General features: G+C 33.4%; 1 protein-coding gene across 3 annotated transcripts in view; it reads left to right on the top strand.

Moving 5' to 3' along the window:
* Positions 1-19399, top strand: part of LOC122171857 (cadherin-9) — a 61796-nt gene that overhangs the window by 4926 nt on the left and 37471 nt on the right. For all 3 annotated transcript variants that reach the window (XM_042839654.1, XM_042839656.1, XM_042839655.1), the window contains exon 2: positions 12250-12544. In XM_042839654.1, the coding sequence (XP_042695588.1) occupies positions 12250-12544 (295 nt within the window). The remainder of the gene's footprint in view (positions 1-12249; positions 12545-19399) is intronic.

Here is a 19399-nt window from a genome sequence, read left to right as displayed (position 1 = left end):
TCAGTTATGTTTCCATATGAAAGCTAGCCTTTTTCTGCATAGAATAGGCAGTTAACTAATCAAAGGTAGTTGAAGGATAGATAATTTGTGAAGTTTCATGCAAACTATGCGAGAGCAATGTTAAACTATACAATACCAAACATTTAAAATGTGTATCTATCCCAAAAATTAAAAGAAAGGGAACAATAGCATTTTTTGCACCACCTGTAAGAAACAGAACTTTTATTTTTCATATTAAAGGGGGAAATACAAATAAAAAAGAATTAACATTGCTCGAAATTAACTATTCCATGAGTAACCTCCCATTTAATAATTTTTATAAAAATAAATAAACTGAGCTTTACATGTCATAAGAGCCATTTAAATTGGATGCAAACTGATGAAAAATCTCTATTCTACCAGTTAACAAATGAGTTTGATTCATGACATTTTCCTACGTCTTATTAAAAATTATAAAGAAAATTATACAGAGGATGTTTCTTTTGGTGAGCTTGTTGCAGTATCTATTTGAATGCAATCATTTATTAATTGCAGTCTGCACTTTACAAGTATTCAGACACTTACAAGTGGGATTCCTACTACTGTTGTCTGATTTACAGGAAAAGAGAGAGCAAATCAAAAGAACTTCATATAAAATATAGGACGTCTTGCTACACATTCATCAGACTTAAAAATTCAGTTTCATTCAATTACCTCATTATATATATTTTTTTTGTTTTGTTTTGTTTCTTTTCCTTGTTTAATGTAATTGAAGAGAAAGAAAATTGAATGAATGTAGTCCTTACTCCATCATTATTATCTCAGTTCATCCACTGTTGTTCATGTCCTCTCAACAATGTTGTGATGAACTTGGCAATACTTAGCATCTGCCTTGGGAAGTTTGGGAAAAAAGAGCTTGTGATCAGAAAAGGTGACCCATTGAGCTGGCTCTTGATTTATTGCATAAATAGTTTTTGTCTATATATTGAATTTTCTCTTGATGTTGCCTTTAGAATATAAAAAATTGGCTTTTTTATTTGTCTTTAATCGACATATGCAATAAATCCATAAAGATTTACTCAAAGCATTTGTTATTTTCCTTCAACATAATCAGTTTGAGAAGTCACCTATTCTTACATGAGAAAACATACAGAAACACTGTAAGTCTTCCAAACGTGTTCTTCAGTTCATTATAGATGCATCCTAACATTCTCTTTACAAAAGTTGTTGCATTCAGTCCAGCACCTAAATGCTGTTAAAAACAGCATGTTACTTTATCATCCTTTAACTAAACAGTATGATATGTTTTAAAGAAAAAAAATCGTATGTTACTGACTTATAACCATTCAGAAGGATAATTCACATGAGGAAAGAATTCAGTGTGAACATTCTTAAAATGCTACATCTAGCATGTGCTGCAAAACTGTAAGAGTCCCAAACTCTCTGGCCACATTCTTTTAGATATTCTATGCACAGAGTGCAATATTGAATATCAAAATGATTTTTTTTAAAATCATCATTATGATGCAGGTCATCTTCTGTTTCTCTAAAGGAATATGTGAGCTGAAGTCAAGCTTGTTCACTAAAAAAACTCTTTTGATAGTTATTAATTTGTGTAGTTTCTATACCTTATGTTGTCCTGTGCTACATATTCATATCCTCATGTGAGTCTTGTTCTCTCAGAGAAACATTCGCACTCTTTTAATTAGGTCAAGGAGAAACATTCGTTACAGTGGTTGATCCACTCAGTTGTTCATAGCTGTTTGCTTAAGACAAATGCCATTCTATGGCTTGGTCACCTTTGTGTTGGCATGAAGCGACTTTCTTTGCAACACAGACAATTAAAAAACTCGAAGTCAAACTTATTATTTAAAACAGAGATTTAAAGAACATTTTATAAAAAGCTTTGTTTGGATTGAGAGTGATAAGCTAACAAAAATGAAAGCTGGAAGAAAAAAAAAAAAACAACAAAAAGAAGACTGTAAAGCCATGTGGACTTTAGGATGGAAATTCCTCCTGTCTCTGGTAGTAACTTTCAGTTGCCCTATGAAACAACATTTTCATTTCAATAAAAAAATAAATTTTCTGAGCTTGAAAGCCTCATGGTCTTTGCAAGATCCTTATGTTAAAAGACCTATGCAGGTGTGCCTCAGAGCTCCAGCTGGCTTGGGACCTGCCAAGATAGACCTAGCTTCTTATTACAACTTCACAGGCTGGCATTTCCCAGACTTCTGGTGAGAAATTTAGACTAGCAGAAATCTGCAGACCTATCATTACCTGTTATAAGGCAATCATTTACTCTGCAGAAAAGGTGGGAGGGTGAAGAAAATGATTTTATCAAGACACTTTTCATGATTCTGCATATTTATTCCATGGATTACTTTACAGGAGCAATTCTGAAAGGGGGAAGTGTTTTGACTATGTTGTGATTTACTGATATCTGCCAGTCTAGTAATAAAAAGAGAGAAAACCCCATCAGAGCAAATCAGTATGTGACTACTTCACAAGGCCAATTTGACTGTGTCAGACAGTAGTATTGTGAAAAACCTTTCTGTTGGAGAAAGGTCTATGTATAGTCAATTTGAAGATCAATAGAGAATATCAGAATACAGTTATCCAAAGTTACAGAAGCAAATGACAACAGTTAGAGAATTGAATAACCACTGCAAAGGTGAACAATTAGCAATTAGCACATTCACATGTTTGAGGAGAAAATCAAGGCAGAAATGATAGCATATGTCAAGGTTGGAAAATATTTGAGAAAGGAGCATTTTTAATCCTTCATTCTGAATATTAGCAGATTGTGAAGTTCTATCTCAAAATCTCCACATCTTAAAGTCTCCGCATACTCAACGTGATAATGGTCAATATTTTATTTCAGATAAAGTCGTAGTATAATTAGCGAGAACGTCAAATTTACTTGATGTTCTATGTGCTTATCCAAAGTACTAAGTAAATACTAAGACAAAAATGTAATTCAACAAAGGATGAGATATTTTTACAGTTAGCATTGAAGACTCTATTTCCCCCCCAATTTTTTTTTTTTTCCTTCTCTTTTCCCTTAAAATTAATACAAAATTCACTCCAATAGTTTAAGGTTTTTTCTGTGCTTTAAGCAGATGCAAGCACTTTGACTACTCATGCTGTTAAACTAATATTAACTCATTTTTTTTGCACATCCTGATGGGTTTTGATGGATTTCTTTTTCATTAATATTAGCTCTGAGACTCTAAAGAGCAAAAGAAAAGAAACCAATAAAACCCACCCACCCAATGAACAACAAAAAAATCATTAGACCTCACTCTTATTTAACTCTTGCATTATCTACTATTTCCATATTCATCTAATTTCATCTGTTACAGCTTGCAGATTTAGCAATTAAACATACCCTTGCTGAAGTGGCACTGTTGATCTGCAGGGCTTCATGCTTGGTTTCAGCCTTATGCTTTGGCTTCTCTACGTGCTGTTCGTCCTTTGTGCAGTTTTCATTAGAAGCCCCAGACAGCTTTACCCTTGCTCTCCACTAAGCAGCAGTCCTCATGCTTAATCAAACAGGTAAAATCGAAAGCCTGTTTCAGGCTCTTGTGAAATGGTATTGTACTTACCAGTTTTTTTTGTGCCAGGAAAATAATGAAGTTATTTTGGTAAATGTTCCAGCTACAATCCTGACTTTGCCATTGCTATAATGGTGACCTTCCAAAGACAATAATCTGAAATGACATTTAAATAAACTGTAGAAGTACATAATGCTAATTTCAGTAAGCATTGGATCAATCACAAAAAAAGGAATAGCAAAAAAACTCTTTTTATCTTTTCATAAATACTTATTTCCAAACTACTTGGAAATAAATCTTTTTCTTTCCCAGCATACTCTTCCTTTAGCAATAGTTTTAGGTAAGAAGCTACATTATCACAATATATTCAAGACTTGGTGCTTATTATTGGCCCTTCTTGATTTCAGACCTTATACTGATATATCCACCTTTGAGATTTTACCAAGACACTGTGCCTTAGCGCATTGGTGGCCATGGGGAACGGCACTCAGGCTGAAGAGCACAAAAGATGGATGATACCTCTACAGTGTACTTTCACTGAGTGTCCTTTGATGAGTGTGAAAGTTTACAATTCCAGTGCAACTTGAAGAATAAACAGTATAATAAGTATAATATCTTAAACTAATTTATCCCCTTTTTGTGTTGTTTGGTTACCTTTGCTAAGAAATAAACATTAACAAAGGATTATTGAAAGGATCTTATCTACCTTCCACAACTGTTTATTTTAAAATTTAAATTCAGATTCAAATTTAAGGATTTTAAAGAGTCACAATTGAACAGTCATATTCTAGAATAAGTATTGAGGCTTGAACTTCTTGAGAGATGCATCCAGCGTCCTAACCACAAAATATTTAGCTTGTCAACTGCAGATCACAATTTCTGGGGGGAAGAAAAAAAAAAAAATATATATATATACATATATATATATAAAACTGTGGTTTGAAACTTTTTCTTAGATAACTGACTGAGAATCAATAAGTATGGAACTCAAAATCATCACTCTTTCAGGTCTGATGTGCATTCACATAAGAATAAATCTTTTTAATGACAGTAAATAGCTTCAAATATTTTGAATATTTTTGGAAAAAATAGATCTTTGAACAGCTTAGAAAAAATGCATGTTCTTGGGTTTGCTTCCTTTGAATTAGTTGACCTATAGTCTGGTCCTGTTTTTTTGGTACTGCAAATATGGAAGTCTGTTTAGAGATTTTAGACCAAAAAAAGACTCTTTGATCACAGACTCACATCTCATTGTCTTATTCTATTTCTCTTGCATAATGCTGTATGATACACAAACCGCCCCCTTCCTGCTTCACCCTCATACACACACTCATGTACACACTTGTGATTAAATTTATTTTAAAAATTCCTGTTATTGACACTATCTTCAGATCATTGTGGATGATCCACATCTGGAAAGAACAGAACTTAATCAGTGTAACTCTTGTGCAGTTAGGACAAAGGATACAAGTTCAAGGACGCTAGATTCATAGAACAAAATGAGAATGAAAACGGCAGCTCATAGTTGCATGCTCACATCCCTCTCCCCCATGTTTCTCCAAATTTATCCATTTCAAAATTTAATACTGTTTCAATGGACAGAGATTTTATTTCAGCCTATCTCTATGCTCATCTTTTGGAATTTTGAGCCCTCAAACTGCAAGATATCACACGTGCTGTAAGATTTTACCCAGAAGTTTCTGGACAGAAAAAAATCTATGAAAAATATATGTACTGTCTTGTTATGAAGTCTTTAAAATAATGATGGATTTACCAACTGCTCCAGGGATTGATTAAAGTGACAGTGTTTGATGTTGAGTTGTGATGTGATAATTTCTGATCTGTGGACATAAGTGATGACTACAATCGTTTACAGTAACCTATATATCATATTCTGGAACAGAAAAATTATTGTCTTTGACAAACTGCAGCAAAACTTTGATTTTTTTAAATCAGGCTGAGAACCTGCATCTCAGCAGTTGATTTGGATAATCAAGAAATTAGAATGGACAAGAAAATTCTATATGCTCTGAAATCCAATTCCTTGTAGAAAAGTAAGAATGCAACCATCTTTCCAGATTTGACTAGGGCACAAGAGATATAGAAGGTATGCAAGGGAAGGAGACACTTGAGAAAGTAGTTGTATTCCAGTACTCCAACTCCTATACAGGAGGAGGAGATGTGGGTATTAGGGAAAATGAATTTTCCCTAATTGTTTTTGTATCAGCAGCACCAAAATACTGCTAAGAATTCTTCTTAGCACTTCCTAACTGAAAACTAGATTTACCTCTAACCATTAAGCCAAAATCAGCACCTGCAGCTGTTGTCGGTGGTGTTTTTCACAGTATCATTCTCTAGAGAATTTGTAACAATAGAGAACTGAACATAAGAACCAGATGCTGGAAAATAGAAGATAAGAAAAGTAAATGTCATTTGCCTTGTTTAATATACAGTCACTTGGTTACCATCACACACAAAGTCAGGTTGTTTAATTAAGAAGTTTGTGCTGATGTCACAGATTCATGTCAGGTAAATACATTGCCATTTAGAACATACATAAAACTTTTGATTAAACATACATGAATAGAAAATTAAGGCATTGCAGATGCTGCTACTGCAATTTACACTGAAGAACCACTGAAGTTATTAAGATGTCATTAGAGTTTTTAATTAGTTGAAATGTTAATGAAGGAAGAGCTCCTGTTGCTTCTATATTCCAGCTGCTGTAAATCTGAAATCATGTAATGAGGGTACTGGTTAATATCCTACTTGTCACTAGCACTCAGCATATTTTATGTGAGATTTTGGGATTGAACGGTGCTACAAACTCTTATTTCAAGTTCACTTCTTGCATTTTTTACGTGAATTTCGTTTATTTTATTTTCAATACTCATCCATCCACCTCTTCAACTACTCTCTTCTTTCTCACCTGAATATGAATGACTCTTCTGACTTCTAGTAATATATCTAAATAAAAATCTGATGCAAATAGGCACAAGGTTTTGTGAAAGTAATGTATACTGGATTTTCCTCTTTCTTCCCTCAGCCCAGAAATCTTGGCTACAGATTGTTATTACTAGATATCTGAGGAGCTTTAGAAACATTCTTTTCTGCCTCTTGTTAAAAAAGGATTACTGCATTGCTTCACACTTTGGACACACCTGAAAAAATTTTCTGCCCTTCCCATTACTTACGCTTCCCATTTCAGAAGGTGTAAGTATATTTGAAAGAATCATGCTAAATCTTACCATTTAGAACACTTTGCCACTTGAACATGTATACCATGTGCAGACTACTGAGGTTTCCCTATATATTTTACAGAATCAGTCTGAATATGTTACAGCCAAAACTTACTATTTCCTAACTGTTAAACTATTAATATAATGCTGCGTTACGTAAATATTATGGAAAAGCTTTTCAGTCTAAATTATACATTACTTAAGAATTTTGCCTTATGCCATAACTGAAAGCTAAACTCAAGGAATAGACTCTCTAGGAAAGACAAAGATGTGACTGGCATATGGGAATAACTTTAACTGTACTGCAAACTAAGAGGCTGAGAATAGTGTTTGGAGGGAATTTTTTTTCCATATGAGGCATAAATTGCACATGAAATACAAAATGAATAGAAAAATGTTTGGACGGCTGCAGATGGTTCAACAAATCCTTAAAGAGAAATATATTTGATAAAAAAAAATAATATCAATATATAATTCTTGTAACAGCTTTCAGTTTCATGGGGAAAAAAAAAAGTACTGTTATGGCTTCCAAGTTTCTTCTGCTGACTCGTGATAGCCTCAAAACAAACTAACCAGCAGCATTTACACTTCACATTTTCACTGTTTTGCCTGTGGCAGATAGAAGAGAGCAAAAGAGCAGGCAGCTCTAATGTCTGCTTGAAGACAGTGGAGATAAGAAATCTGCAGTGATAGCCCTTTTTCGATACCATGATACAGAGGCATACTATAAACCATACAGAAGTGTAAACCTCGATGTAAACATGGATCTATCCTCTTCTTGAGGCATCTTTGTCCTTCATTTCTTCTCATTCCTCTCCACAGGAGAGAACATACCACCTTTCTGAATTTTGATAAATAAATATTTGCACTCTCTTTGTCCATCTCAATAGTAATAAGTTGCTCACCTTCATCTTTTATTTTTTTCCTTTTTCCTCTACAACAGTTGTTGTACAGAAATAAATTATAATTAGAATGAAATCTAAATTAAGTCTGAAGATTTCTTTTTTTTAAATGGGGAAAGTGCATTCATATTACTAAATAATTTGTTAAATAATTTGTTGCTTATTCTTCTCTTTGCCACTTATTATATGTCTGCCTAACTTGAAAAAATTTACTTTCTGATACTGTTACTTTCTGCCACCCAGTTTACATAAGACTTTATAAACTAAAATTGAAGTGTTAAGCAACAGCCACGAACTTCTCAATTTTGGCTTCTTCAGGCAATTTTTTTTCCTCTGCTACTTTTATTTCTTTCCATAACAATTCCTAAACTTGACTGTTTATGAAATTTGTTTTCCTTTCAACATAGGCTTCTTTTCTACCATGTGTAGTGATAATAATTTTTGAGGAGTTATGGACTGTAATAATCCTGAAAGCAAGAAGTTATGTGTTATAACTACATTTTGTTGATAAATATTGAGTAGTACTTGAAGACATCAAAGGTGCAAGGTATTAACTTAGGGCAAATAAAATTATGCTACAGATCTCTGAGATCATCTGTTGTCTTTCTACTCATTTACATATTGTAACATGAACCCATGTATATTTATGTCAAGATTTATTTGGAAAATATAATGATCTTGATTATCACATCAAACAAAAAATCAGTTTTGCAGAACTGGATAGAAAGGGTAATTTGAGATGCATATTTTTCATATGCAAATAAAGAAAGAAGATTGAGAGAAGATTTAAAAATATGCTCATTCCTAAGACATACGTTGTTACAGAGAAAGCTAATTGTCACTGCCATAACCATTACTGATATTTTTGTCTCTGATGATCCTCAGGAGAGTTTGTGTTGACAGTGCATTTAAGCAGCAACACGGGAGACTACAGCAAAATAAATACGTGTGAAAGAATAATAAGAAATTAAGATAATGAAGATAAATAGCAGAACATCTTCAATGTTAAATTCATTTCAAAATACTTCAAATGACTCCATGTTGGAAATAGAATGGAATGGACTATATCTATATCTATATCTATATCTATATCTATATCTATATCTATCCATATCATCTATATCTATATCTGTATCTATCAGTCAAAATTAAATTGCATCACATTCTTATAACTGTATCTCACCTTATATTTATTTTACATAAATATATGCAATCTTATCTGGAGTTTCTCTGTTTTGTAAATTGAAAATAATATTTGGTAGTTATATAAATTTGTTACAGTGAGAATTGTTTGATTGTTAAATTCTACACAACTAGTATTTTGCTCATATCAGATGCATATTAGAAGTTTTGATTTTTGCAATTATTGTTATTTATTTTTAATATGGAAATAAATCTATTTTTTCACAAACTCTAATGCTACAAACTTAAATCATAGCTTAATGAAAATTCATCAAATGCTAAGTTAAAATAAAACATTCAAGGGAATTAGAAATTGACACGTATGGAATAAGTGGTACTTTGTACTTCAGTGGTCTTGTTAATAGAAAGTGGGCAATTGGGTAAAGAAATATGTTGCCTGGAAATCATACTCTATTTCAAAATTTACTGTGCTTGAAAATTCTGCTTAAAATCTGGTAGAAACATGAAATCAGGGGAACCTTAAAGCATCCATCACAGTTTGATCTACCGAACGTCTTTGTGAGCAGTTTGGAATGCCAGATAAAATAAATTAACCTATTTTCTTAGGATCTATGTATAGTTAGGCAGGATAAGGGAATGATGGTGGATAGATTTTTTTTTTTTTTACAAAATCACTTTTTAATGTACAAAGATCAGTGTCCCCACTACTTGCTCATCACTGCCCCACTGCAAAAGGTCATTGATTCTGGATTACCAAAAGAATTGTTCAAATGAACAATCAAAATGAGTTTGGCAAGCCAGCACTATTTACAATCACAGTCTGGATTTTTTGCTACCTATCTACATGTATCTTCTTTTTTATACAAGGGACCAGTCTGCAGTAGAAGAACAGATTTCTAGATCTAGAAAGAATTTGTAGGAATAAACAACTGTGAATAGCTGTATTTGGATTCTTATTATGAAAAACACTGTTTTTAAAGTCATTTTTATATTCTCTGAATGATTCTTTAGGTTGCAGAGATGACTGAGAGAAATATTTAACAGTTATTCAGATATGAACTACATTATTACCTGTCTTAGTAAATAGCTTTTATCTCAACCCATGAGTTCTATACTGTTTCCAATTCTCTCCCTCATTCTGTTTGGCAGTGTGAGAGGTTGTGCGGTGGTTAGCTGGATGCAAGGTTAATCCACAGCATTACCACAGTTTCAAATAAAATTATATTAAAATAATATTCCAGGTACAATTTCTAATGAATATAAAATGCATTTTATATATTTGTGGTTTCTGATATAATTCCACACTTACATTACATTTTTATTTAAATACAGATTTTGGTTTTCTTTTCTAAATAATACAAAAAGTAGTAAAAATCTCATTTCACTTCCTGCCCTGATTTTTTTTTTCTTTCATTTCCTGGTTCAGAATTGTGTAATATTTTGTTCCAGAAATGGTTGCTTATTTTGAAAAGTGGAAAATTTCTAGTGTCTCTGGACAAATCACATTCTTGAGAATTCAAGACCAAGACTCCTGATAGTTAAGTCCCTCCACATGCAGTTTTCAAGGCAGACTGCTATGCAGATATTACCTGTAGGCCAGAATTCAGTTTAATTTGTATAACAAGTCATAGAAATTTATATCAATAACTGCATTTGAACATATATATATAAGTTCAAGTAAGATTAAGAAAGGATAAGGATGTAAGCTTAACTGAGGCCACAACGTCAACAACACTATCCCCAGGCCTCATGTTTTCTAGTGCACAGAAATTGTGCTGTATGACACAAGGCAAGATCATCTGACCAAAAGTAATACACTCCATTTTGCACTTGAGACACGCATAAATCTACTTTGATTTCTTTTTCTTTGCCCTGGAAACAAGATCAGGTTTCATACTCAAACGCTTTTAATTAACTCTGTTTGTTAATTACATAATACTCCACATTCTGTACTAAGATGCAGTCTTTAAATTTACTTTTTCTGTATTCTCCTTAGAGCTGGCTAATTGCCACTGAGGATTTTTGTGAGTGCTATATGCATATTGTATTACGTTCTTCAAACACGTTGTATTTAATCCTTAAGAATTGTCATAGAGATTTATTACAGTGGTAGACTGAATACAGTAGGTATTAAAATTGCTCAGATAGTCATATCATCCATTCTTTCCTCTAAAAGAACAAGAGAATAATCAGCTCACATGTGTTAATAGTGTTACATTACAGTGTAAAATCAGTGGAAAAAATCAAAGTGAAGGAATTTTAACAAAATTCTCCGCGATCAGCCTTTATACAGGTGGAGTAGTGGAAAGATGAAGTGGTTCAGCTATGAAACATGGAGATAAACACAGACTGAGATAGAGAAATGAGGAAAAAAAATGGCAAAAAATAACTTTTCTGGCTTTACTGACAATCTAGACTAAAGCATTTACTGATACTGAACAATATATTTTCAGGTGGGTGACATATTACAATCTATTCAGAGAAAATAAAAAAAGCTGGATTCTTTCTATCCATATCCAAAACATTCAGGCTGCTGAGCTGTGGTCAAACGGGACTGTAAACATATATCTGAGGGACATGTACTGCAGATGATTTTAAAGAGCAAGTGTATACCCCTGTAAATGAAATTATAGGAGTAGAATTCAAGAAAAGAGCATTGTATCAGAATTTCTAAAATATGAGACAGTCTCAAGGCCTTGCTTTGGCTGATGTTTTGAAGCACTTTTTCACAATGGTATTGTACAGCAAGTTATCAGTAACTCTAAGCTCATAAGCATACTGTTTTGAACTCTTATGTAGAAGTGTAGTAAGAAAAAAACTGTAAAATTCCACTCAATGCTTTGAAAATTTACCTCCTAGTGTTCTTGAGAATTATTTCACCCGTGTGGAGAGGACTAGAAGGAAGGTAGTAATTAACTGAAGCAAGATCTTTCAAAAGAAATATGTTAGAAACACAAGTTGCTTAGAGCAAAACACTTATAGGTGATCTGAGGAAGTTCAAAAGCTGTAATCCTTAAAATCTATTTCTTGTTACAAGATACTAATGCAAGAGTGCATCATCAACAGTCAATAAATGGGAAAACAAGATTTATTCTCCAAATAGAAACTTGAGGATTTTACACTCCCTTTCATCTTTAAAGTTTTCAATAAGGAGACAACTATCACTTTCTTGATAGGCCATTGAAAGAAGTGTTATCTTTTGTTTTAAGTTTTAATTTTGAACATTACTACATCATCTTCTATCATAGAAATATTTTTTTGTGTATTACTGAGTCACAAATTCGTAATTTTTTCAACAGTGAAACAGAAGATAACCACTGCTGACCCCAATTACAGTCAAGATTGTACAGACTTATTCATATATGCTGAATGATTTGGTCTGTAATAACAATACATATATTTATAGAATTCTTCTTTTCTACCTCCCTGAAGCTACACACTGACCAAGATAAAGGAGATGGAAATTTAAAATACATATTAACAGGAGATGGTGCTGGCAGTCTGTTCATTATAGATGAAAATACAGGAGATATTCATGCTGCAAAGAAATTGGACAGAGAAGAAAAGTCCCTGTATGTGCTACGTGCCAAGGCTATAGACAGAAAGTCTGGAAGACAAGTGGAGCCAGAGTCTGAATTTATCATTAAAATCCACGATATCAATGACAATGAACCAAAATTCACCAAGGATCTGTACACCGCCAGTATCCCGGAGATGTCTGGAGTTGGTAGGTAAAAATTATCCTTATGTAGATTCCAAACATTTTTGGGCTGATTTGGAATTGCAAATAATTTCTTATCTGAGATACTTAGTTTCTGTAAACATCCAAGGAAAAAATTCTGTTGTCAGTAGGATAACATAAATGATTGATTCATGTTTTTATTTATTTGTTTAATCTTTATCCACATTTAAATCCTTTTTCTACATTATAAGCTGCTCTTTTGCTCTTTTAAGCCCACTGGACCTGCAAGGAATGTAAGATATACAATTGTCTTATCAGTTTTGTCACACCTGAGAGTGTTGTTTCTATAACATACATTTTCATTATATTTACAATGTGTAATCTTCCAAACCTTTCTGTAGCTTTAGACAGGAGCCACTTTTAGGAAGTAAGTATTCAAATCAATTTATGTATCAAAATGATGCAAAATATCTTGCTAAAATACTGAAAGATTTCGTTTTGGATTGTTGCTTTTATATCTTTGTTATCAACATTAATATGATTATCATTATTTTATTATTTTTTTTTTTTAGGATACCAAACATGTGAACATCTTTCCCAAATAAATAAGATATTTAGTTAGATAAATTTAATTTTTTTAAAAAATAATTAGCTTAAAGCAATTCACAGCTGCGCTGAAAAATGTGGAATTCCATTAGTAGTTGGGTAAGAAATATAGTCTCAAAGTATAATAAATCTTTGAGCTTCGTAGAAATAATAGCATCATAGATAGTATTCACAATCATACACTCATTAGAGTTAATAATGATCATCTGTGCATTTTAATCATTTACAGTAGAGACAATCTCTCTGATGATTAAGTCTGAAATACCTGGGACAATGGGGAACAAATAACAAGGAATATATCAAGAGTTATTTACTTATCATGAATTAATATAATGGTTTCCAAAATAGGCCCTGCATGATGTTATTTCTCAGACAGAAAAAAAAGCACCTATGAATATTTGCAACCAATGTGTCTTTGCAAAAATAATTTCCTGAAGTTAATAATGATCACCAAGTGTAATTGGCCTTCTGTGATGGATGGCATGAGTGGACGAAGGAAAGGCAACTGATGTCATCTACCTGGTCTTGTGCAAGGCTTTTTGACATGGTCCTGTGTCACATCCCTAACTCTAAATTGGAGACATAGGAATTTGAAGTGTGAATTATTCCTTATTCGGTGAATAAAGAATTGGTTGGAAGGACACTGTCAAAGGGTTGTGGTCAGTGGATCTACTTCCAGTGGAGGCCAGCAGTAATGAGCAGAGTCTTCCAGAAGTCCATTCTTATTAGGACCAATGCACTTTAACATTTTTATCAGGGACATAGATGATGGAGTTGAGTGTATCCTCAGCAAGTTCATTGATGGCACCAAGATGGGTAATGCAGATGATAGAATGAAGGAATGTTATCCAGAATGACCTTGATAAACTTGAAAGGTAGGCCCTTGTGAACATAATGAGGTTCAACAAACCTAACTGCAAGATTTTGCCCTTGGGTCAAGGTAATCCCAGATATGTGTACAAGCTGGGAGAACTCACTGGGAGCATCTCTGTGAAGAAAGACCTGGGTGTCCTGGTGGATGAAAACTGTAATATGAGCCAACAGTGTCCACATGCATCTTGGAAGGCCAATGATATTCTAGGCTTCAAAAGAAGGGTGGCCAGCAGGGCAAGGGAGGTGACTGTCCTCCTATTCTTTGCCCTAGCAGGGCAGAGTACTGTATGTTCAAGTCTGGGCCCCCAGCACAAAAAATATGTGGAGCTTTTGGAAATGATCCAGAAGAAGACCACAGGGATAATCTGACAGCTGGAGTACCTCTTCTATGAAGGTAGTTTGAGGGAGCTGGGCTTATTCAGTCAGGAGAAGAGAAGGCTGTGGGGAGAACTCATTATGGCTTTCCAGTACTTATAGGGAGATTATAAACAGGAGAAAAATCAACTTTTTACACAGACAAATAGTGATAGGACAAAGGGAATGGTTTTAAACTGGAGGATGGGAGATTTAGATTATATATCAGGGGGGATATCTAATCAGAGAGGGCAGTGAGGTGCTGAAATAGGCCACCCAGAGAGGTTGTGGATGCCCATCCTTGGAGGTGTTCAAGACCAGAGCCCTGGGCAATCGGATCTAGTATTTGATCTAGAGGTTGGCAGCCCTGCCTTCAGCAAAAGTTTGGAACTTGATAATTCTTGAGGTCCCTTCCAACCCAAACCATGTTATGATCGTATGATAATGTAACCTGACACTTTTATAATAATGACAGTGGAATTCCTACAGTACTATGTGTAATGTGAAGAGTCCTAAAATAGTTATTTCAAGGATGCATGCAAACAGAAAAATCTTTTCCAATTCAGAATTTTCTTTCCTGATGACTTGTGAAGTAAAATTGTTGTCAGTGCACATGTCATATTTAACTTGAAATATTCTTTTCAGTAAGGTATTATGTTGGAATAGATAAAGTAAACAACATTATGTCCATGTTAAATCTTAATGCTTAGTCCAATCTCCTAAGAATCAGTGGAAAAGCATAAGAATAATAGAAAGATATAGGACTTAGTGCCTTAGAATTGTCTGTGAAATTTTAAGCCTATGAAATGTCTATAAACGATAAGGAAGAAGATAAAAGATAATTATGTATTTCAGTAGAAAAATTGTCAATAAAAAAATGCAGTAAAGAGTTTTACTGTGAAGACAGCACTACAGAAAATGGTTTTAAGTGGTAAGTAGCTTTCAGTGTGGAGGCAAAAAAGGAATATGAGTTGTTTTTTGTTCTGCTTTGATGTTATTTGCATTTGGAACTATAAATTTACACGAGAATGTCAATTTTTAGCATTTGAATTTGAGTGAGTAAAAGTAATTTTGTAACTTATCAAAGCAGCAGAGAAGAAGGCCCTAAATCCAGATCAGTGAATTCAAGGAGCAGAAATTTTGTATTTCTGCAGTCAGTCATAAAAATGTTAATTAAGCAGCATGGTGTACATTGAGGTTGGTAAGAAATATGAAAAGGTACTCTTCCTTGGAGTCTCTTTGCCCTGTTCCTCCAGATGAGGAAGCAGATGCCATGACTGAAGTAAATGACCTGGGAGGAGGAAGGTGAAATCATTCTCCTAAGGGGAATGCAATTTACAAGTGAGCAAATTGTACTCAAACGCTTCCATAAGACACACAACAAAAAACATACATAAAATACAGAATGAAAATGATGTAGTTCTTGAACTAACTGGATAAAAGAAACAAAGATTAGTATAAGCCAGCAAAATGCACTAAACAGTGCATACAGTGAAATGCAGAGGAAAGAAAGAAAAGAAAGTAACAAAAATTAGACTCAAAACCAATGCAGGTTAGCAATGGGCTATGGAAGTATCTCTTGGGTCAAAAGTTCCACAGTAGGAGAATATACTTTTAAAAAAATATCCAATGCATTATGATATCTAAGCAGTTATAATTCTTAATGCTATAGAAAAGGTTTAATGAACAACTGCTTACTTTTCTCTTGTATGGATATGCAGTCCAAATTATATTTTCCATAGTGCGTGTTGCACACACAAATTTTCAGAATTTTCAATTGTGAGTTATGCAATCAAGTTACTTACACCTCAACACTTAATCTCTTGAGTGTTTTTGTCACACACTGCTGTTAGTAAATGAGATAGGTGTCTAGTAGCTAAATTTGGTATGGAAACATGTTCTGGACTGCAGAATTTAAAATGAATCTTAATGTCATAGATTTATGTAAAATAAATGGTGACAGAAGAGCAACCAGCCCTGAGGAATTACAGAGTGAATAATGCTTGGTAGGGTTGCTGTTGTTAGGAAAATTAGTATATCTGAAAAAAAAGATCAGAAAACAGTGAAAATTGAATGGAAAAAGAAAAGACTGAGATGACAGAAGTGCATTCAAGAAGATTAAAAGGTTTTAGAACCTTTTTTTTTTGTCCAACCTATGGCTTCCTGGACAACTAGTAATGTGGCCTCACAATTTTTAATATTATGATGTGACTTTTAGTGATATTTTTCATTTTTCATGAATTTATTGTGCATAATTTGAATGTGGGCTCATTAGGCAACAATGGTATGCTACAGACGGTTGGGAGCAGAGAAGTACTAACTGCCTCTCACACCCTCCACACACACTCAGTTGAACTGAAACTCACATGTATTACATGTTACTACTCTTGTGCCACTGAGTGAATAAAACAGTGATTACTAAGTTTCAACCCACTTACACCTGTGAATGACATGACACCTCTGAAGACATGTGGGTTTTGTTATTAAGCAGACATATTAGCTTTCTTGTTTAAGTTGGCTGGTGTTATTTCATAAAATAATGCATTCATTAGTTTCACAAAAACAGAATCCCACTTAAGTTTCTGTTGTTACATTTTTGATGTTTTAATAAAAATATTTTAAAATAAAGGAGGTTTTGTTATTTGTATAGGTTTAATATATTATATATTTTATATGCGGCCCAAGAAAATTCCTCTTCACTCAGTGCACCCCAGGCAAGCCAAAAGGTTGGACACCCATGCTTTTGAAGAAAGAATTAAGTGCCTCTTTAAGACCCTCTATAACAAATGAAGAGAATAAGAACTGTAAAACAAAATCCAGAATCTCAAGCAGAGAACGTAGAATAACAAAGTCAGTGTAGTACTGTGTTACACGCTATAAATACTCAGGATGATGACTGTTATTTTTTATAACTACGTATAAACAGATCCTTGCATGCTTAATCAAATTGTTTTTCTGACTGGAAAGAACTACAGAAATACACTATACCTCTTAAGAGACAAATGCACTCACAATGATGAGGTAAAAAATTTCAGGGGCATTTTCATTTTCTTACTACTGTTGACTTCTTTCTAAGAATTTTGTGTCTTATCTCTAAAGATTTTTAAAATATAAATATTAAATCTATAGTATTTTTGTAAAGTTAACCACAATAACTGCAGATATTCCTGAACACTCAGAAAAATGTCTTTGTGATTGAGAAGTTGAACTTAAATCGCCATTAACTATTTTCCGAATGCTTATGTATCTCTTATTCAAATTCTATATCATACTACATACCTCTCACTGTGTTACTGACTGCTTCTTGGAATAGTTAGATCTAGAGCACACAAGGGAAAAATATAAGCTAACATCTCTGACAGAATGTGTGATTTTCAGTATACCAGTAGGCAAAACTCATTCATGTTTGACTTGCTTGATAGTAAGAAGAGTGAGAATATAACATGGATTTTCAGCATAGCCTATCCAAGCCCAGAAGGGATGAATGCTTATTTGTGCATTAGTTTATGCTGATCCTATGCTGCAGTATCTGCACTGCAGCCATCAAGCTGCATTTAAATTAACTTGGCTATGCTTATATCTGATCCAGTCATATCCCCAGCAGCATTATGGGTATACCTAAAATGCTGTGTAGCAAAGTTAGTTCTAGAAGCAATCGAAACTAGTGAAGTGAGCTGACTGCAGTTTAATTTCAGATAGCTTTTATGGAAATGATTATGCTAAATGCTCACAGTGATATTAACTTAAAAAATTAAATTAGAAAGTTTAAGAAATTCTAAAACTCAGTAGCATGGATTTTCTTATTAAAGTCAGCTACTATACTGAAGAACTGTTGATTAATAACTGCTGTAGATATGTTTGTAAATAGAATAGCATAAGAATTCAAGATTGTTAAGATGAGGTGATTTGATTTAATGGAAAATAATTTCAAAATGAGAAAAATAGACAGAACAATAAAGGTTAATTAAAAAAAAAAAAGAAAGTATAGGAAAGCTGGATGTTTACACAAGATGTGTGAATTTCAACATTTAAAATTAATATAACAAAAACTGTAAGACGAAATCTTGGTCACAGTGAAGAGCAGGTGGATTTTGAGCATGATGCATTCTGAATTGGCTGTTTTAGAAATATGATAGATGGAAACTTTTGAGAACACAAATACTTGTTATGTGTCTGGAGAATAATGTCTTAATTCCCTCTTTATGTAAATGAAAAAGTATAGTTCTGATCATGATTGAAATGTAATGATTTCAACTTGTGGCTTTCATCAAAGACTGTCTATGAAGGGCCAAACACATATTACACCAATACAAAATTTGATCTAAGTATTTGTCTGAATAAAATGTGATTGCCTATACAAATGACCGAATATCAACAAAAAAGAAACAAGTAAAAATAAATAAATAAAACAACCCCCCACACTTCACTATGACAGCCACTTTTCTCAGAAAATAAAAAGTTCTTAATTTTTAAGATGTAAGATAGCAATGTGATGTTCTGTGGATTAAAATCGCTTTTGATTCCTGGGTCAATATTATTATGCTCTCCTGTACCTGCCCTGATTATATTAATGAGTAAGGCTTACATTTTTTTTCTCATTAAAAGTCTTTAACTTATGGCTGATGAGTATTTTCCAAAACATTTTGTGTTTCAATTGATCCTATTAAGGGAAGGGATAATGCCTAATTTAGTTTAGCATTCATTTCTCCATACTTAACTCCACTGCTAATTTCTGGATTTTATGGATCTGAGGAAAGTCACTTCCCTATTCAGAAATTCTGTATGATAAGACTTGTATAATCTATGAGGAGGGAGGGCCACATTTCAAATGGTTAAACTTAAAATTGAACATTTTCTCATAAAATTACTTTTATTGAAATGCTGGATAGTGAAGATTGATAGTGGGATATTATACATGAAATAGAGATATGACCCTTTTAGACTCAGGCATACAGGATTACAGCAAGCTTATGCATGCCTTTAACAGCTACTCTAAATTAAAGATACTTGCATAATATATAAATGCAAAGAGAAATAGAAAAAGACAGATCAAAATGAAAGAAAACT

This window comes from Centrocercus urophasianus, unplaced genomic scaffold (genome assembly GCF_019232065.1).
Source record: "Centrocercus urophasianus isolate 14NV4802_14NV808 unplaced genomic scaffold, USGS_Curo_1.0 seq_11, whole genome shotgun sequence".
In the NCBI taxonomy this organism is placed as follows: domain Eukaryota; kingdom Metazoa; phylum Chordata; class Aves; order Galliformes; family Phasianidae; genus Centrocercus; species Centrocercus urophasianus.
Note: the sequence above shows the minus strand (reverse complement) of the source record. Positions and strands in the feature narration are given on the sequence as shown.